This window comes from Lutzomyia longipalpis, chromosome 1 (assembly GCF_024334085.1).
Source record: "Lutzomyia longipalpis isolate SR_M1_2022 chromosome 1, ASM2433408v1".
NCBI classification, from domain to species: Eukaryota; Metazoa; Arthropoda; class Insecta; order Diptera; family Psychodidae; genus Lutzomyia; species Lutzomyia longipalpis.
In genome coordinates this window covers 50,002,338-50,023,961 of record NC_074707.1, presented here as the reverse complement: position 1 = coordinate 50,023,961, position 21,624 = coordinate 50,002,338, and the positions used below count along the sequence as shown (strand labels likewise).

Below are 21,624 nucleotides of genomic sequence, written 5' to 3'. Positions count from 1 at the left end.
TGATACCCCCAAAGAGAAATTCCTGATACGCGCGCATTTGTCTCAACCACGCACTGAGAGATCCACTTTCAAGTTCACCTTGCAGGTAATCTTCCACCGCTGAGGAGATTAATATATATTGCGGCAAATCTCTGTGCGCAGCTGGTTGATTCCACATTGGAATGCAAAAGGGAATCACATTTTATAGCTCGCTTAATCTTCACAGAGATTAGCTATTGTACTTTCATCGAGAAAGTTTTCAGGACATTGAGAGGATTACTTAGAATTTCTTGAATTAAATGTGCTATCAACTTTTACTAAACTGGAATACTTTGCTTAAATTGTACGGAGAAAATTGTATAAACATTAGTTAACCCTTTCACGTCAATTGGGTCGTAGAACTAGCTTGGAATTTAATTCTATTTTTATTTAAAATAAAAATTGCCTTAAAGGGAAGAGAAAGACGCGTTAGGCTAAGAAATGTCCATGAAAAAATTCATAGAAATAATAATGGAATCAAGACCGTGTTTCTATGTTTTTCTATGTTTTATGTGGGCGCGTTTAGATGAAATTTTTAGATCATTTTTTTTTATTATAAAAAAGGCATTTGAATCTCTAAAATAAAGATATTATAACTTTATGAAAAAAATTAATTGATAGGGTATTTTTTCAATATTTTACGCAATTACTTAACGTAAAAGTTTGTATGTAATTAATTTACAATCACGTAAAAAACGAATGTATAGTTTTATTCTTTGCTGAATATCTAATTGATTGTAATACTATGGTTCTATTATTTTAATATTAATTTTTAAATAATAATAATAATTCAAAATTTGTTAGATATCGAAAAATTGAAATTAAAGGTTATGTTCTTTGCATTTCTTACATTAATATTAAATTACATATTACGCCATTTTATTACGTGAAGAATTCTTTTCTTTTTTCTTCAATTTCTTGTTCAACAGTTATATAGCAAAACAGCTTAAATATAAAGTTCCAACTAGCATCAAACGGTTAACAAAACCCTTATGAATATTATATATAAAAAATACATACACTGTCCGTTATTAGGGGTACTACTGTAAATAAATCACAGAGAATACTTCATTTTCCTTTGCGGTAAACGAAAGAATCCCAATCCTTTCAGCTGTTGCCCTCTTGATATTGCGAGATTTTTACCTTTTTCCTTTGCCTTCCTTTTCACAACCAATTCATGAGATTAGGATCACAATCTTGTGAATTTCTATTTCATTTGCATCGTTTTCTGTTGAATGCTTTTCTTGTCGATTCTTCTGTATACCTCCTCTCATCGCCTTCCTCTTGCGTTTACTTTGCCTTTTCCAATCCATTTGCTTGCTTGGCTTCCTCCACCGGAGAGCCCTGCCTTCTTCCTCCAGCCAGGATGTTGAGAAAATGCAAGATTATCACTTCAACGAGAGAAGTAAAGGGGGGCGATTAGTTGAAAATCTTCCAAGAACCAAAATGCATTTGAAAATCAAATTTCCCTCGAAATGCTCCAATTTGTAAAGTGAATTCCTAACAGCACAATTCAAAATGAAATTGACTCGCATTGCACACAAAATGAAGCAATTGAGAGGCATGGTGAAGAGGACAAAGTTTGCATATTTTCACAAACTGCAGAACATTCCAATTGGTGCACCTTTGGGGGGAATTAAAAGCATTTTATTGCAAGAAGTTGCAAGCTCATTTCTTTCCATCCAACTGGCATCTTATACAACTACACACACCCATAAGATGAAAATTGAACAGATCCATTTCCAATTCCCATTCAATTGTCTTGCGTGCGTCTCATGATCCATCGAGGTCTTTTTTGCCCGCGTTGCCTCAACACTGAAAGGGCAAAAGAGCGAACAACTCTCGCAATGCTATAACCATCATCGCAAACCGAGAGCGAGACGAAGCTCCGAAAAGCCACTCATGGATGTGACTTCAGCATCACCCAAGCTCTCGTCTCTCGATGTTGAATTCAGTTGTTTACAAACATTTCGCGCGAGCGGAAGTCTTTTACAAGGACCTCCGGTGTGACCACGGTATAACGTTTGGAATTTAAAATTAAAAAAAAAAGTATTCTCACCCTCTTTCAACCCTTTGCCCCCGCTGCATACATGACACACATTTCCATTGCAATTTTTGTCCAATTGTGCGGGATTTTCCAGAGGATTCACTGCTGATTTATTTCCTGTGCACCAGCAGTGCTTCCTTCGACGGGGTTTAGGAAAAGTATATAGTTTTCAAGTGCTAAAAATCCCGTTCAAAAAGGATATCCGAGTGCGCAAAAGGAGTGAACACTGTGCAGTGGCGTGAAGAGTTCTACCCATTATTCTCTATGACACTAATTTATCGTGCTATTTTCCACGGAGGAAAATCACTACTGAAGCACCACTAGCAAAGTTATTCATTCAAGTGGGGACAAAGGAAGTGGCGAGATTTGTGTAGTTGCGGTACAAAAGAATCCCTGTGATTTATCCCATCTAATTAAATCATTTTCTTCCTTTCTTTCCTTTCACGCTATATTTTTTTTCCACCCCCCGTACACGCGCGGAAAAACTCACCCACAAAAGTGAAAAGTTTGCACTTTGCTGTTTTTAATTATCAAATTAAATTCGCCTCAATGCAACGAAACTTCCTTAATTAATAACTACTTTCTTCTTCTTTTTTTAAAACAAAATAGTTTAAGTAGTTTTGTTGTGTCAACAGGATTAAAAGAATTTGAAGCTTGAAAAAAAATTATATTTGAATAATTTTTTTTTGGTAATTAAATTGCCTGATATTTTATTTATTGTAATTTTTTCCAAGGAATTTATATGAAATTAATTCTCAGAAAACAATGAAATTCAATTGATTATGAAATAAAATATTTATTTCATTAGGTACGAACCATAATTTTAAATAATTTTTATTTTCCGTTAGATTTTTCCATTGAATTATATTTTTTTAAATCATATTTCTATAAATTTTTTTAAGCGTTTTAATGTGAAATTTTATTTCTTCTCAAAATAATAAAATGATAAAGATTTGTAAAGATATTTTACAAAATTAGGAATTGTAAAAAAACTAATAATTTAATAATACATAAGAATTTTCATTTTTTTAACCGCGAACTTGTAAGAGGGGAACACCCTATTTTTGCGGTTTAATTAATATCACCTAACTAACTTAAAATACAAACTTAGATTTAAAAAAAAAGAGTTTGTGTGTGCTTTCTCCTACTAAACGACTTGGCCGATTACCTTAAAATCCTAGAAGTAATTTATAAACTTAACCCATAGCCGTCGAACTATTTCTATTACATTTTTTCGTGGTCTTAATCTGGAAAAAATATTGGACAACCCTGCGTTATTTTTATTTCTCAAAAAAATAAATCTCTTCAAGATTAGAAAAAATCAATTTCCTCTTAAAATCTCACTCTAAAATATATAATTTTGTTTTAAAAGTAATTCATTTGACAAAAGAAAATATTTTACAAAAAAAAATCTTTTCAATTATTCTCTCCAAGAGAAAAATTTTCCGTTAAGAAAATCAAGCAAAATGAAAACTTATGCGGAAGAATAGAACCTTTTTAGAGCCATTCTATGCATCCACCCCCAAATTAAAATTATTAATTGGTACTCTCCCTTCCCGTCCCTGCTGTGACCGCTGTAAAACCTTTCTGTAAGCCCCCCAGAACATCTCCCAACCATTAAAATCTTTTTTTTTCTGTGTGAACCATGAATTATTTTGATTTATATTCCTAAATATTTCCCTTCCGTTAATCCTCATGAATGTTTCATATGACTAAATGAATGTATTTCAACTAAATCTCGTCATTTTCCATGTCATTTCATTTTTAAAATGGAAAATGTGCCTCTTTCTTTGCCCCTCTCGTCGTTCTCATTGTGAATAAATATTGCTCCATTGCTCCAATTTTTTTTCTTGAGGGGGGAACAGAGAAAGAAGACCTTTTCCTTCACCCCTCCTTCTCTGTGTGTTCTAAGCCTGTGCCACATTGGGGGGCTTCTTATACACACTGAATGGCAAAAGAAAGAATCATTTTGAAAAGACAATAAAAGATTTCCATGTAGAAAGACAAATCAATTCGAGGTGGAGAGCCGCCAACAGCGAGTGGGGCATAAAATAGTGTTTATTGTTGTGTGATATGAAGTGAATTGAAGTGAATTTATTGCAATAAAAGTAAAATAAAATAAAGGAGGCAAAAAAGAGACAAACGCGCAAAAAGGAAAGTGGATAAGCAGCCAAAAACGTGCAAAGCAAAAACATAGACGAAAGGAGAGGCGGTTTTATGGAAGAGACTTGAGGAATAATATGGAATTATTTACAAGGAAACTCCTACCGCTTTGGACTATATACATTTTCGGATTATTTGTCAAGTCTGGATGGGGATTACAAGGCACTCCAACATGGATGTAAGTTCCCGCAAAATTCACCCCCTACAATATGCACCCACCCCCCATGGGAAAATCTTTTCCCACAGAAAAAGCACAAAAGAAAAACAATAACATGATGATCATAAAAAAAGAAGATCACAAAAATGTGACATGAATCATAAATGTCTTTAGCATATTTCGCAATCCACTGTGATGGAAAGATGGGGAAAATTGAGAGCTACCCCGAGAAAATTCCAATGACAAGAAAATTTTATTGTCTTCTGCGGTTCATCTTGCTTGAAGGAATATAAGAAAGAAGAAAAAAAAGTCGCGAATGAAGATGACAAGAAAAGTTTCATTCTCTTTCTTATTTTGTTGCAAAGGAAAAAAAAGAAAATCATTTTTCATCAAGAAGTCCAAGATAAGAAAAGTTATTGCAATAAATTTACTTGGAATATTAAAAGAACATCCCATATACTAAAAGTTCTATGCGTGAGGATGTCTTATACTTTATTGTATTAACAAATTGTTTAGAGGATGAAATTTGCAATAAAATGGAGAATTTAACATTGTGCAGAGATATAAGAAGCGTTAAAATATCATAAATTAATGTAATAGATTTAATTTAATCTATTTCAATAATTTCATTTTAAATTATTTTTAATTCTTTAGATAAATTAAATAGAACATAGTGGAGGCGCCTGGTACGTACCGGGCGTCTCCACAGTATATGTAAATTCTTTTAAAAAGAAAGGAAACAACGAAATAAATCCATTTAAATATCCTTTTAAAAATAAAATAAATATAGGTAACATGTTAGATGATTTATCAACCCCTCGTAACAGCTCATCAGGTCGAATTTCAGTCTTTTATGTACATAGAAACACTTAAGACAGGATCTTCATGCAAAATGTAAAATGATTTCTTGTTTGAACAACTAATAAAATATATCGCACGGTTAATTCATTAAAATTGATCACTAAAATTGTGAGTTGTTGCGTTGGCAGATGTGAGGGGAACAGATGTGCTATTCCTCAACTTTAACGCCTCCTTTACAGGTATTTTTATGGGTAAATCGATAAAATCTTTTACTCTATTAACTCTTAATTAACATCCCAACTTGAAACTACTTGTCTTATGTTGGATGCCCCTTCTATTCTCAATTTTATGTCTTTTGCGCGCCTCATTCTTTCCTCGTTTTTTTTCGTACCCCGCGTGTGGATCTCCTTCTATTTCCAATCAAAGTATTACATTTTCCTCAAGCAAAGAGCAAATTGTGCACAAAAAAGCCAAAGAGAGAGAGAGGCGAACTAGAACGAGTCAATATACCCCAAGAATGTTTGAAATGAGAAAAAGTTAAAGTGCAATTTTGAAATTCTCTCAGGGAGTGACGGTTGAAGAATTTATTTAATTATTCACCGGATATCCTGTGAGCGAATATAATTTATATTTGTGAAAATTTGTACATTCAGGAAGAAATTCATTGTCTTGCACCGGGGAAAGGATGCGCGCGGATAAGAAAATGTCCGGGAGAAAATTAATAAAGATTGTGTTGTGAATGGGAATCGTCGCACTTTCAAATTGCACTTTCTATTCTACAACACTCGGGTGCAAAAACAACATAAATAAATACCCCAAGAATGGTGTGACAATGACAAAAGTGCAGTTGCCAGGAAGCGAGGATACACCATCGAAGGATTCTGTTGGCGAAGCGTGTGATTTATAAAGATCTTCCGGAATCTTGACTAATTTAATGTACTTTATGGAAGCTCTTCGTTCTACCGGGAGAAGTCCTTTCTTCTTGGCTTCCTGGTGAAAATCTCAATTTGTACAATGCAAATCCTTCTTCGTGAACAAACAATTCCCATCAGAGACAATGGAAAGCCTCCAACATTCAAGTTTTGTAGTATACTACCTTCAATGTGAAAGAGTTTCTATTGAAGAAAAAATATCAATGATAAATTCTTATTGTCGATTTATCGCCATAAAACTTCTTTAAACTCTTCTCTTGTGCCGTGGAGTACCCTTCTGTCGTTGCACCAGGAAGAACATCCACACCGCATAAGAAGATATATCCAGGATGTTATAGAATAGGGATAAAACGAGCCCATGTTTCATAAGAAGGCAGGGGAAAAAAGAACTTACACAGAAAAGCCAAAATGTAAGCTGAGGAGGAAATATTGTCCATTTTTCTTCCCCGTAACACGAGAAAAGCCGCCAAAAAAATGTGAAAAATGGGTGTTTTTATTCAATTTCCATCCCCGAAAAATGAAACCATGGGATTTTTTTCCTCACCGAAAAAAGAGCACATTTCCCCACCACAAAAGCCACAGAGAGATGTGAAATCCACTTAATTTTATCAATTCACCGTGACGATTAGGAGGCTCATAATATATGTACAAGAAGAAACTCCAAATTTCCCATGCTCAAAATAAAATTTCAACGTAAAGCGATTGAATTGAAAATGAATAATTCGAGATTAGGTAAGAATGAAATTTAATTAAATTTATATTATCCGAATTCATTAAGATTACATGCGCTACTCTTATCAATTCCCCTGGAGGAATTTTTTTATGCTAAATGGAGGTTTTTTTTAATGAAATCCCTTCGTCAACATTTTTTATCTAACATTTTGTCAAGTGGTTTCAAAACATTTGAGAATTACTCAATTTTATTCGTTTCAGGGAAGGAATTAAATTAATTTAATTAATTTTATGTGTTTTCTGTCTATATCCAAGGGGCAAATAATTGCATTTTTTGACCTATTTAAAATCTCTAAAATCACAAAAAGAATTAATTTTTTTTAATAAAAATCTCTCTGGATTGCTGGAAGCCCTGGAATAATTCTCATGAGCTTCTTACGTTACTCCCCATAGGGAAAATTATTCTTTCAAGTCATTTTCTAATTATTCTTCTAATTCATTCTCCTTTGCAAATTCTCAATCCAACACTGCCCTAGCGCAGCAGGAGTGAAGAAACTCACCCTGGTCAGGGTATGAGGGGTTGAAGAAACTCATGCGGAGGACTTTTGCGGAGGAAAAAAAAAAGAGGGGTCGTGTCGTGAAATCATGATCAGCTGTTGACTTTGATTGATCGGATTATGCCTGAAAATTATATTGCTAGAGATTTGTTTTCCCTCCCAGACACCGCAAAAGCAGCAAAAAAGCGCCCAAATTACTCGCCCATTTCAACATAGTTCCAACACATCCTTCGCATTTCTCCCTCATCATCTTTATCCTCTTCGACGTCGCAATTTTCTCTCCTCTCTCTCCCAAGGAGTATGAGGAAAATAAATTCAATACGGCGAGTGAATTAACAGGCAAGACAAAAAAAGGTATAATATTTCTTTTGAGAGCGGCAGAGGAAAATATCGCCCATTTAATGTGCCGCACATTCATAAAAGGCCGCACCACGTTGAATTTAATCCAAATTGACAATTTAATTGCTATTCCATTGGGCTTGTAGCACATACCCAGTAAACAATTACAATTGGAAAACACCAAACATTCCTGGTGAGAAATACTCTTTTCAATGAGGGAGTTCACATTCAATAAATTGCCCTTACACATCCCTCCGCATCTCATTCATTTCCCATTCAATCCAATCTCTCTCGCCCCTCATTGGAGCCTTATAGTACCTATGTTATGTACATTCAGCTGAAGAGCTCCTCTCACACAGAAATACCCATCCATGGGCATTTAATTAAGCGTGAGGTGCGCAAAATTTTGCACCGAAGAGAGATGAACGGCAAAAAAATGTCTGGCAGAAGTATTATTAAATTAATGAATGGCCTTTTTTGACATTTTTCCACGATTCTGACTCACCTTCGTGCGCGATATTTTATCATTCCCTTTTTTTATCATCAATTCGCAACTTAACTCTTTTTATGTTACGACTTGTAAATGTTGATTCAAGAGCTAATTTTGCGGATTGCCACTTCTCACCTTTTTCACCGTGAACAAGAATTCCTTTCCCCCTTTTAACTGTAGCTCTCTACATATATTTTATATGTACAACAGTGTGACACACAATAGGGGGGAGAGAAGGTAAAAAAGTGCCTTAATAGTGCACTATTAGGTGGATAAAATAACCATTTGTGTGCTCAAAAGGGCGTCAACAGCTCTCACATTCAGCTCACCTCACACTCCTCCTGTAATCTGGCTGCTAAAAGAATAATAGAAAACAAGAAAATTCCATTTTAGTAGTGGTTAAAAGGATGAAATTTCAAGGTGATATGTTGAGGGGGTTGAAAAGTTTCAAGCCTCCTGGGAATTGAGAGAAACTTGAAGCTTGAGCTTTTGAATTTTTCGTATAAAAAACTTTGTAAATTCACTAAAGAATTTTCAAGAAAATCTCAAAGTATTTTGTGGACTTTTTATTAGTCAATATACTTCCCTGAAAAAAATATAAAATGATATGGCATGATTTTTTACAACGTAAAAATTTGTTCTTTTTTTTTCAAGTCATTTTAACTCTTCAGGAGCCTTATTCAAAGGCTCAAAGATACAAGAAGCTGCTTAAAAAATCCAAAAATTTTCTTAAATAGAAAAGCCTTTTTTTCTGAGCCAAGAACTTTCCCACCTCCACACCTTATATCTCACATTCTCCCTTTTATTCACACAAAGTTTCTTATAAAAATTTCAGATGAGGAAGAATTCCGACAAAAGGTGATTTTAACAAGAAAAATAAGTGTTATTGCCTCACATTTTGATTCACAGCGAAAGCAACAAGAAAGTTAAAATCTCAATATTTTATCACATTGCTCTGTGTTTTCGCTCTGTCCTAAAATTCGTGGGATTGTGCTAAAAGTACGAGGAGTTTAATGGTTAAGAGAGAAAAAAACCCATAAAAAGTGCAATTAAAATTCAATTTCTCTGTATCATCCTCCCTCTTATGCCCCTTAGGCACTATAAAAATCCATCACACCTTTGAGCAATTGCCTTAATCTCCATTGACACCTCCTCTTCAATTTCCTCAAAGCTCGCAACAAGGTAATACCAAACGAGATAGAATCTTTCTCATTTAGATCACGCAGAAATCCCGCGTAGAGAGAATTCCTATGAAAAATCGTATTAATTAAATCCTCTTGAACTCTCAGGCTAATACAAAATGATTTTGAAAAAAAAAACGTGGCATCCGCAGAAAAAAGCTCGGAAAATACCTCGCAATTATTGAACACTCATGGAGCAACAATTGAAGGGTTGATAAATCATTTTTGTATACAGCGAACCACCCCCAACTCCGTGTTGTAGCTTTATTTTTTTAGCCAACGTTTGCGATTTGTTTCCTTGTCCATTTTAGCAGCGTTTGGGCGATTTTTGCTGGTGAAAAATAAATGGGTTGAAGCACAGGAAGAGTTTATAGTTCATTTATTGAGTGCGAAAAAACGCGTTTTCCCATTTATTTGTGTTTGACACAATTTAGATGGATTGTCGGGGGAGTAACATATATGTACGTACACATTTATACATAATACGACAACTATATATACATTTTAATTAAAAATAACAGCTCAATATTTGTCATTTTGTTACTATCATATCATTTAATTCTTTTATTTATTGATGAGCTGAGAAAGGTTTTCCATTACAAATTTTGTGACAGCTCTTTTTTTTTTTAAGAAAATTTACTTTTCTATTTTTCTTACCTAACTCTTACGTATTATTTTTTTTGGTGTAGATATTTGCGGTATTTGCACGATTATTCTTCGTCAAAATAATACGTATTGTTGTCTTCATAAATGCGATATTATTTGCCCAACTGAATATATACAAAAATGAATTTTGAAATAAAAGAATTGTCATAGAACTCACAGAATTTTTTATTCTTGCAGCGAAATTTTGGGGGAGCAGGGAGAAAAAAATAAATAATTAACAGGTTGTGAGAGCAATTTGTGGAAGAGCAATCAGACGGAGGTGCTAAAGCTTCCAAACCAATTCCCATGCTGACCACACAATTAGTGCCCATAAATCTCCAAGATGAAGTCGATCCCCTGGCTTCTCTGTGATTTAAATCGAACCTCTGTGTGATTGAATCCAACACCACCAGCTCTCAGGGTTGCGTATCCACCCTTGCCATTTACATATTGATCCATGGCACGAATGTATGTTATTGTTGCATTCCTAGCTTGAGCTGCTTGAGTTCTCTGCAACATGGATTAAAACATGTTTATTGGAACATGCAAGAAGAAGAATATTTAATTGAGACATTTTAAAATCAATCTTAAATTTATTTTCCACGGGCACTCAATTGTTGAATTTTTGTTCAAATTCATTCTGTTTTTATTTATTATTTAAATTAATTAGCTGAAGATTAAAAGGCAGTGGAGACGACTAGTAGCACCAGGCGCCTCCTTTCAGTTTGTCTCGAAATGTCTTGAGTAATGAAGCAAAATTCTTATAAAAATATCCTTTTTAATTAGGAAAATTCAAGAATTTTAATTCACTTTATAATTAAACTTCCTAAAGAATTAACACCTTAAAACATACACAAAAAGGTGAGCAAATAATTGAAGAATTTTTGATCTTCACAGTGATGTCCATAAATTGCAGCAAATATTGATAAACATTCAACATTTAGTTTCACTACAAATTATTCAATGTTGCAATATTAATTTATGCTCTACCGTAAAATGGGGTGAATAAAATCAGTTTTAAACTTTGAGAGGCTGTAACTAAAAAACTATTTGAGCTAGACCTATGAAATAAAAGCGAAATTATGGGTCTCTCCTTCTACTTTAAGGATACTATTTCACTTTTTCACCGCATGGTGCTCCTTTTCGTTAATTTAAAAAAAATAGTCCTGATTCTATTCACCCCACCTTGGGGTGAATGGGATCACCTATTTTATTTGCGATTTTTACGTGGAAAATCACTAATTATTGTAAGAAAAATCATTTTTAGTTAATGTCAATTTAATTTTTAACCAGTTTAGCCAGGCTTTGAGCGAATTGGTGATCTTTAATCGTTTAAGGACCAATAAAACGTTATCGTCCCATAGGTCGTTTTTGAAAATGCCTAATTTTGACAAGTTAATTATTTATTCACCCAGAAATAATGGAGAACTAAGTTTAAACAGCAACTGAACATTTTTAATCACAAAAGGACATCTTTGTGGACTAAGAGCATTAAAAAGGACGAAAAACCGAAAATTACAAAATCGGGATTTTTGGTAAAAATGTCATACTAGAGCTCAAAAGAACCTTCAAAATTTATTTTCACGCCATTCTGGAATCCTTACGATCCTTAGGCAGTTAAGGATCGAAGGACGATATTTTTGATCATTGCTTGTTTTCGAAAATGGCATAAGATTAACCCTTAAGGACCATAAGATACCCCAAAAATTTATGTTCACTTGATTGCATCCGCTGAAATCCATATAGTCTTTAGGGTTAAACTTACGCCATTTTCAAAAATAAGCTGTGATCCGAAAATGTTCCATTAGTCCTTAACCCCTTAAGGACCACAAAGATTCTGAAATGCTGTGAAAATAAATTTTGGAAGTTTATTTGAACTCAAATAAGACATTTTTGGTCAAAAATCTCAACTTTGGAATTTTCAGTTTTACGTCCTTTTTGATCCTGTGAGTCCTTGGGGATGTCTTTTTGCAATCTCAAAATGTGCAATGATCATTAAGACATAGTTCTGCATTATTTCTAGCTAAATAAATAAAGATTAACTAGCTAAAAAAAGCAATTTTCAAAATCGAGATATTTGCGAAAACGTTCAATCGGTCCTAAAAGGGTTAAAGGATTAAGGGTTAAGAGCTAAATCTTCAGATTCAACATTCTTCTTGCTTGTACATCTCATATCTTATCTCATTTTTTAGCATATTAGTCAAATAATCATTTTAAAAGCCCCTTGAAGTATGCAAATTAGTGATCCTATTCACCCCAAATATTTAAATTAAGTGACATGAAATCAAAAAACCACTAAAAATAGAAAAAAATAATTTTTTATATAAAATGTCTTTACTAATCTCTTTTCTTGGATAAAAAGAGCGTTGAATGGCAGTAGAATTATATTTTTAGAACTTTCGTACTTTTCAGAACAAGTAAAGTTTTATGGGTCAATCAATTTAGGGCAAAACACATCATTTTTTAAAATTTAATAAATGTAAGAAAAATTTTTTTGAAATAAATTCTAATATTCACTAACTAATTCTATATAGTCTAATGTTTCTTTCGGTGGTATGATTTCAAAATTTAAAAACATATTTTGGTCAAAATTTACGATCAAAGATTTTCCCAGATTGCTGATTCTATTCACCCCAGTGATCCTATACACCCCATTTTACGGTATGTATAAAATGGATCCTGATTGAAATATTATTATTTATACGTGATATTGTCCTTTATTGTTTCACACAATTGTATAAAATTCCGCAGAATGTGAAATAAATTGAAACTAATTCCGCGGAAAATGAGAAAATATAAAATCATTCAATATTAAAAGCTGTAAGTCAGTCGAATAAAGATTTGCTACAACATTTTTTACACATCGTGTAAAAAAAGAATTTGGTGTATAATATCGGTGTTTAACGTACGTTTTCTTAAAAAAAAACCCATCGCAAAAATAATTTTTCTTTTAATTAAATCCTTCAATCTAGAATTAATTTCCATCTAAATTCTAAAGCCCATCACCACAATTTTTCGTAACCTTTAATCTTCTTATTTTTGGGTCTTCCATTCACTAAAATTTCATTAATTCCCAATATACCCTTGAATTAAGGTTCCTGGTGGAATGAACAATGAAAAGTTCCTCTTCTTGACTTTCTGTGTAGGGGAAACTCGGAAAGTTTTGAATTAAAACTGCAAGTAATCGAGACGACCCAAAAACACCATGATTTTGATTAATTTTAGAGACGCCAGCATCAAATTAGACAATTATCTTCACACACATTCACTCCTATGTGTGCGGAGAACATCATCAAATTTGATGCGCCAATTGAGGTATCATTACACGAAGGGACTTTTTGTGAAGAATTAATAAAGAAATGGGGAAAAATAAAATCCAAAAAGACTTACATTTGGCCAGTTAACTTCATGGGTAACGACCTGCATCCACTTTGAGGATTTATGTACAAATTCACGGTGCAACAAGCGGTCATAGTGCGTCTGATTGCCCCATTGAATGTTATGACTCTGGGCATAGAGAACACCACAGAATACCGCCAAGACAATTAATCCCACTGAGAACTTCATCGTGAGTCTTCCTTGAATATCCACACACACTTTGTAATGCAAAATTCGAGTGAAATTTCTAAACTGAGGCAGTACAAAATAACCCAGACTTATTTATACTTTGCTGTTAAATTTTCCCTCCTTATCTTATCACTCTTCCACTTGTCCAAACAATTATTCACATGGTGTTTTTGCCACTAATTTTTTTCTTCTTTAATTTAACTTTTTTTCTTGCGTTTTTTGCACAAAAAAAACTGAAACATCACTCATATTTGATTGTGAGCGCGCAAAAGGGAAAAAACCTTTTCTTCCATTCACAGAAATGCTTCGACGTTTAATTTTTCATTTCAATGAGTGAAAATTAATAAATTGTATCGCCTCATTTGTTGCCACAACAATGACGACAACAGTGACCGATTTTCACGACAGACGCCATGTGATAAATTACAATCAATTGATCATTTTTAATTACCAATCAATTCACCTTTCAAACCACTCCAGAAGCAATCTTTCTGTACGATTCAATGGAAACCCGCGTACTTTGGATAGTCGTCGGTTCTATAATAAGTTGGCAAACAATCAAGATGAGTCCCGCGCGTATGGGGTGCAAAAAACATGATATTGTGAAATATAAAGAACATAACCACCTGAGAGAAAGTCAAACCAGTGCTATGAATCATTTAAGTTTGTTCATTCTGATGTCATTTCTCGGGAAATATACTCGGGCATTTTGTAAAGAGCGCCAGACAATTAAATAGAAAAGCCTTTTTTAGAGACAGAGCGCAAGAAAAAGCGACTACTCCATGAGGCGATGTGATAAAATCCATTGAGAGGATTGATTGCAATTAAGTGTTCCCCGAGAACGGGGAAAGACATTCGAAAGCAATCAAACTCTAAGAGGATTTTTTAGTTTTGTACATGAGGGAATTTTCCGAGAGAGAAGTTGGAAAAATCTGTGCACAAGAAGTAAATCCTGCAGTGCATTGTTAATTAATTAAATTTATTTTAGCGAAATTTATAGCATTATTTTTACGTGTGCTGCTGAAATGAAGATTAAAGTACCTAATGATAAAACGTCTTATCTCAATGAGAAATAAATCTGGCATTGTATAGTGAGGGTATAGTAAGGCAAAAAATTAATTTATTGTGATAAATGTTAGATGGCGACACAGTGGATTAGTTTCTTTACCCTTAAGGGTCATTGTAGTAACTGCTAAATGAGAAAACGCGTGAGTTAGAAGGAGGAAAATGTACATAAATGAGTTTTAGGGCTTCTTTAATCCTCAAACTCACGTGATTACTAAGTTGGCAGCAGGTGCCAATGAGATATTTAATTTATTAAAATTGCTTGAATTTCATCAGTAAATTCTATGATAAATTTAAATTTTATTTCATTCAACGTATCGCTAAAGGCAAATTTTCACAAAAGCTCAATTTTCTCATAAATTCCCAGAAATATGCATTGAGTGCATTCAAAAATCATCATTAGAATCATTTAGAATTATGCTACCTACACCTATGTATATGTTGTAATTCCCTGAAATATGTTCTTTCATTCATTCTCCCTTCAGGTGCTTGGGAATAAAGTCACCATTCATCGAATTCAAAAGCGAATATGAAACCCTATCAAACATAAGTATTTCAATGAATTTAACCATCGACGAAAGCAATGGGGTGACACTAAATCGGAACACGGCAAATGTATCACCATCAACTAATGCCATTGACAATGTCCACCAAATAGCACAGCAACAGACAACGGGTCTCCTTGGGAAGCAGAGACTATTGAGCCGTATCGAAATAATAACACCATCGCCACCAACATCGACACCATCGGCAACGCAGCAATTGCTGGGTACCATTGAGAGAGCGTCGACAATTAAGACTGAATACATCACGAGTGCATCAATAAGTAATGTTTACGATCGCGAGATTCGTATAATTGAAGAAATTCCACCGGCTGGCGATCAAACAGCGGGTGGTGATCATCACATGGCGGTGAATGATCGCAAATACATTATACCGATGGCATTGAAACAACAGCACAATACGAAAGAGCCCCGCAAGAGTTCCATCTTTCGTGATTCAGCAACAACAACCAATATTGATGATCTCAAGCGTCACATTGTTATGCTGCACAATATCACAAAGCACGATCGCAGCTTCAAAAGTAAATTCGTTCAATTTCCCTCCCTGAGGCGTCACCATGCAAATGACACGGCTATAAATATCACAACAACCCACCATCCAGGTGATCCATCGCCGACAACAACTCCCCATCCTGTTGCTGTGCTCAATCCCTTGCCAAAGACTCAGGATATTCTGCGTGACACTGACGAGGAGAGGATGGATGAGGTGGATTTGGATTTTCTCGTGCGCGAAGAGAAGGTAACAATTGTCCCACAGGTTTTCCTGCAGAATGATCAAACGCCCATTGTGGCGGTTGCACCGGAAAACAGTAGTACCCCTCATGTGCGCATCAATCACGAAAATCTCCCAACCACCACCGCTAAATCGCCCACGCGCAAGAAGTTGCAGGAAGACAATGAAGATGTTAAGAATGGCAAAAAGATGACGGGGAGTAGGAGGCGAAAGAAGAAGCAACCGAATAAGGTGTGCAAGGAGATTGATGATAAAGTCATTGGGAATTGCACACTGGCCACAGCATGGAGTGAGAGTGTTGGCAAGCAGCGAAATCGCAAGGGTAGAAAAATGGCAGATGGTACGAGGAATGCCACACGAGCTCCTGATGAAGGTCGTGGTGAGAAGAAACTTCAGCGTGTGCCGAGAAATCAGCGTAGCCACACAACACTGGAGAACGCGAATCAACCAATAAACCCAGCAAATATTTACACAGAAAGTATCGACATCAATCCAAGTCTATGCCATGAAGTGGGTGGTTTGAGCTATGGCCAGCAGAAACTCTGTGTTCTTCACACCAACATCATGCCAGCCATTAGTCGGGGTGCTCGTTCAGCCATTCAGGTAATATCTACTCCGCAACACAACCCACCCAATCTGCCTCATTTGACATCCATCCCAACCCTCCTGTTGAATATTTTACATCTCTCCCCCAACAAATATGTTATTCAAAATTGTACAACCCTATTCGTCTTCCTCCACAACCGCATACTCCTTCACAAAACCCATTCATTATTTATTTGCAAAATACACACAAAATTAAATGTGAATTTTCCAAGCAAAAAAGAGAGAAAATGGAAAACTTTCTGGGAAATTAAAGGAAAATATTTTCTCATCATTTTCATTTTCTTCACTTTATAGGAATGTAAACACCAATTCGGCAGTCGCAGGTGGAATTGCTCAACAGTTGATGATGACACAGTTTTTGGACCAATTACAAGCATCGGTAAGTTATATATAAACATATAACCAAATGCAAATATATAGACTTTAAGTGAAGTGAAACTTTCCAGTTGAATGATGAAAATGTCCCAAGAAAGGGGTATAGTCATTTTTCAGGGTCTCTCGTGGGAATATTTAAAGAAGAATTTTAAAGAAAATGTTTTAGAAGAAATATATTCAAGAAAAACCAAATATGCTTAAAATGGTTATTCAAAAATCATAACTTTTATGCTTCGAATTACTTTTTATTTTAAAAATTATTATGATGGGAATCAAAGTGAATAAACTCCTTTTAATGGGATATTTTTTCAAACTTGAGTTCAAACCACAGAAAAAAAAGAATTTTTAAGATCTAAAAGAGTTCTAATTTTTTTCTATTGAATTCTTTAACCTAAATCTCCAGATTTTTAATTAAAATCTTTATTCTATAGAGCTTCACAGGAGTTTTTAATAAAATCAATAAACTTTAAATTAAATCAAACAGGAGAGAATTTATTGTAAACCATAACTTTTAAGCTTTCTACAAATTTCCAAAGTGAACAAAATTTCCAACAGATTTTCCCTCATATGTAGGTACTTACATACCTACATATGCTTTTATGGAAAGTATGCAAAGTGAAATGAATATTCCTGACTCTATAGTTATCTTATGGGCTATTGTGCAAAATTAATTAACCTAAAACCTCTTTGTCTATTTAGTTGGACAGGCACTTGTAGATCTTCTGGATGAAATCTTCCACCACCCCCTCGTATGACTCGTGCACACCGTTCAAAAGTTATTAACCTTTGCCAAACATCTTGGTTTTGCGATAGAATCTTTCTAAAGTAATATTCTCATGAGCAATTCTCTTGAGTATATTCCCTCGCTTCCTCCACAGGAGAAGATGGGAAAAGAAAATGGGATCGCAAGCAATTAATAGTGGCAAAAAGTGAAAATGGAGATAAGATGTTAGTTAAAGTCCCATGTTTGCCAAAGAACGAAGGAATCCCGCACTAAAAGTACTTTCTGTGGGTAAACTTTCTCAATTTTCACGCTTCCCCAGCAAGTGGGAAAAGTTTTAGTACAAAGAATTTGCCATCATCATTTTATTGAGCATTATATGTTGCGCCCTTATTCCAAAAGATCAATCTCCTTTTGCCTTCAATGTGAATATGGAATATTTTGCACACTTAACATCCCTCTCTCACGCTTACTCTCTCACGCTCTGTTCTCTTGAGATATGAAAGACTCGAATTATAATGTGGTGAGGTTTATAATGTAAAATATGTAAGGTGGGTTCTTTGATGGGAAAATGGGTAAAATTGTGGATAAATTTTCATCTACATATTACAACCCACCCACCTACATATTGGGGGGCGGGGTTGCTCTTGCGAAGGAATTTTCGTGGGTTATGCTTTCCAAAGGAGCTGAGTGTGGGTGGGTGGGAGGTGTTTTATTGCATATTCTATTATTTTGGATTTTCCTTAGCAAAATTCCACTCTATTTTAATATCATTATGCAATATTTTATACAATAATTAAATTATATTGCATTGTTGGCAACATACGATGCGGTACACTGTTCTACAATCTCTTATACGATACAAGGATCCACTCCACTATATACATAATACAGCACGAAATGTATTTCATGAATATAGAATTATTTTTCTGGAAAAGCTCTGTGGATATGGCGTTTTTTTACAAGTTATTTTTCCCCGTATTTTTAGTTAGATAACTGAGAGAGATATCTATTTGGTTCGGGGATGGGGTTGAGTTATTTCGCTCTGTTGTACTCGCGATTTAATATTTAATTCAATAGGGTTTGTCTGAAGGGCTTTTTTTGAAATATGAATTTTGCATTATTTTTCTATGATTAAAGAGAACTTTTTTATAGAGAGATTTTTTTGTAAAAAAAAACAGAGAAAAGAATCTTTTTTGTCATAATTAGGAACGCATCAACCTCTCGAGAAAATGTTTTACAAAGTTTAGTAAAAGCTTAAAAGAGTTTGTTAAAAGCTTAAAAAAATAGAATGATTTGGAAAAGTTTCTTCCTACTTATTGAAATTTAAATAAAAATACATTTTCAGGGAAATGTAATTTGTAAAAAGTTTGTAAAGAGTTGTGAAAGTTTGATAAACTAAATTAAAGAATATTTTCTTGTTCATTCTCTTCAAATTCTATTGAGTTTTAGCACCAATAAATTCATTAAATCTCCTCTTAAAATGCTTATTAATGAAACATTTAATTTGTAAAAAGAATTTAGTCATTTTTTTCAACACACTTTAGCCCACTTCTTTGTCTTTCCCGTGCGCCAAAATTCACATGTTAGATATATTTTTGAAATACTGCAGAAAGAGCATCCAAACTGCGGAAGAATTGTTGGAGAATAATATAGGAATGGGCTTGTGGTGAAAATCCACTATGACTGGAAGGTTGTGGAGAGATCAAAAGTTTTTCCTTCTCACTCTTGTGCCATTTTTCTGCATACATACGGATTTATGACTGCTCTCCGTGTCACTTTTTTTGTGCCAGAATTGCATAATACTTTGCAGGAAATGTTGAGGATTTTTCCCATCTTTGCGTATACAACACGGAAACAAATCATGGCGTGGGAAATATGTTTTGCATCTCCATCTCTCCACACAAAGATTTTCCTTTTCTTCCGTGTGTTTTCCGTCACGTGCATTTTCCAACCCCCCTCCGCCCATTCCACCCCTCGCCCGTCATTCTTTGCCCTCACACTGTGATTAATATAAATTTTTAACAAGATGCTCCTTTACTGTGTGGAAATTCCTTTTTAGAGGAAAAAAAAAGAGGGAATGCCAAAGGCAGTGCAAAATACATGAGTTTGTTCACGTGCGGGGGAAGCTAGAAAGATTCTACTAAAGGTATAGGGGATGCTCCACACACCTGGGCAAAAAACAAAGGGTAGGGGGAGGGCAGGAGTTGGGGGTGGTGCAGAGCAAATGTAATAGCATGAAACTTTGTAAAGGGATTTACATTTATTTCATTTGTAAGTCAAAAAGAGCGTTGGGATTCGTTTGGTATGGTGAATGTGCGACTCTTTCTCCGCATACCGAGAAGAGAATGGAGAGAAGGTCACGGGGTTTGGGGATGGTTAAATTTTCAGGTGTGTGATTATTCAAGAGGAAAGTTGAGAAGAGGGATTTTACGGGAATTTACTCCAAATGTGTGTTCTTGTAAGAAGATCAACATTTATATATATACCTACCTTTTCCTCCGGACTATTGTCTCCTCCTGTCTATGTCCCGTGTATAGAATATAACTTTTATTATGCTACACGGAGACAATTTTCACAGACGATATCCCCTTTTCTATGTGAGGATCATACTAAATACTTCCCCGCTTAAGGGTGGAGCATCAATTAATGCTATCATGCTTTAATTTTTTTGTTATCCTACCAAATGAGAGACATTTTTGTCACATTTTTGTCGCATTTTCATCCTTAAATCTCAAATTATATTTTCCTCTCATTCTGCGAGAAAGAGAGAGAAAAAATCAAAATAATTTGTACATAATATGTGTAATTATATGGATTAATTGGTGAATAATTTGTACAAAGGATGGGGGATGGTTTAATAAAAATTCCATTCATTTGTACTGGGAAATTGATGGGCAAAAGTTTTTGGAGTGAAAATGAAATATATTTTTATTTGTGTAATTTATGTACACACAGAAAAAACGCTGAACGTGCTATTTATTAATAAATATGTCATAAATTGGTGTCATTTTTGATTGACTGGTAGAAAGTTCTTTATTTAACTTTTGCTGAATTATTAAAAATTGGTTGCATGATATTGATATGAATAAATAAAATGAGGCAGACAGTTAAATATTTTAGTAGAGAATAGAATTAATTTCTCTTTGTAGAAAAGTGTGTGATTTGTGTGAAAAGAAAATTTTCTAAGAATTCTTTAATAAAATATATTGCGAAAATTCCATATTATATAGAAAGCATTACGTATAGCTGTATTTAAATCTCTTGAATCATATGCATCTAGTCATGGAAACATATCATAGCTGACAGTTAATCAAATCATTGAATTCAAAATTTACCAAAATATTTTAAAATTCTTAGCAGCATATGCATTTCGAGCCTTTGAAGCATAACAAAGTTCCAAGCAATACCATTTCAAGTCTTAATAAAATTAAAATATTTTTCTTACGAAGAAAATCCCCCAATTAAATGTTTACAAAGGATTTTTTTAGAGTGTAATTTCCGGAATGTAGCACCAACCGAACAGCAGCATGATAACTATACATAAATATTATTTTGTGACGAAAATTTTTCATTGGGCATGATTTATGTGTGAAATAGTATTTTTCCCAAAAGCACTATAGCAGGGAGATAATAAATTCAATACTTTTGTTGTATAATAACTCCATCAATGCAATAAATGACACAGTTTTGCATTTAAATTGAGTGATTTCATTTGAAATTAATTTTTATTCCTCAATTTATTGCGCAAAATATTAATGAAGCTTTTTATGATGTGAAAAATTCCACACAGGAGAATTTTTTGTTAAATTTATTTCTTTCATCAACATCCTCATAGTTCTTGCAACTAATGCACTTTTTTGTGGCTTCTGACGACCATCAGAGACTCTCGGAACGAGTTTAAAAATTAGTTCTGTGTGACACAGACAATGACTAGGAATTGCATCCCTTTGGGGACTTTATATTGTGAACAAGAGAAGAAGCAACAATCA

At 34.3% G+C, this 21,624-nt stretch overlaps 2 protein-coding genes across 4 annotated transcripts in view; one reads left to right on the top strand and one right to left on the bottom strand.

Moving 5' to 3' along the window:
• The first annotated feature begins 1,971 nt into the window (after window positions 1–1,971).
• The window catches only part of LOC129788147 (protein Wnt-5), a 28,768-nt gene continuing 9,115 nt past the window's right edge, over window positions 1,972–21,624 (top strand). The window contains exons 1-4 of one of the 3 annotated variants that reach the window (XM_055824175.1): window positions 1,972–2,444; window positions 4,065–4,406; window positions 15,120–16,533; window positions 16,831–16,915. In XM_055824175.1, the coding sequence (XP_055680150.1) occupies window positions 4,306–4,406; window positions 15,120–16,533; window positions 16,831–16,915 (1,600 nt within the window). In that variant the 5' untranslated portion in view covers window positions 1,972–2,444; window positions 4,065–4,305. Of the gene's footprint in view, window positions 2,445–3,977; window positions 4,407–15,119; window positions 16,534–16,830; window positions 16,916–21,624 lie in introns of all 3 variants that reach the window. The other 2 variants (XM_055824176.1, XM_055824174.1) reach the window with 2 other exon arrangements.
• LOC129788149 (probable salivary secreted peptide) lies at window positions 10,171–14,524 on the bottom strand. Its single transcript, XM_055824180.1, has 2 exons — window positions 13,393–14,524; window positions 10,171–10,512 (listed from the first exon to the last, which is right to left on the bottom strand). Exons 1-2 carry the CDS (start codon window positions 13,567–13,569, stop codon window positions 10,324–10,326), a joined length of 366 nt encoding a protein of 121 aa, XP_055680155.1. The 5' UTR covers window positions 13,570–14,524; the 3' UTR covers window positions 10,171–10,323.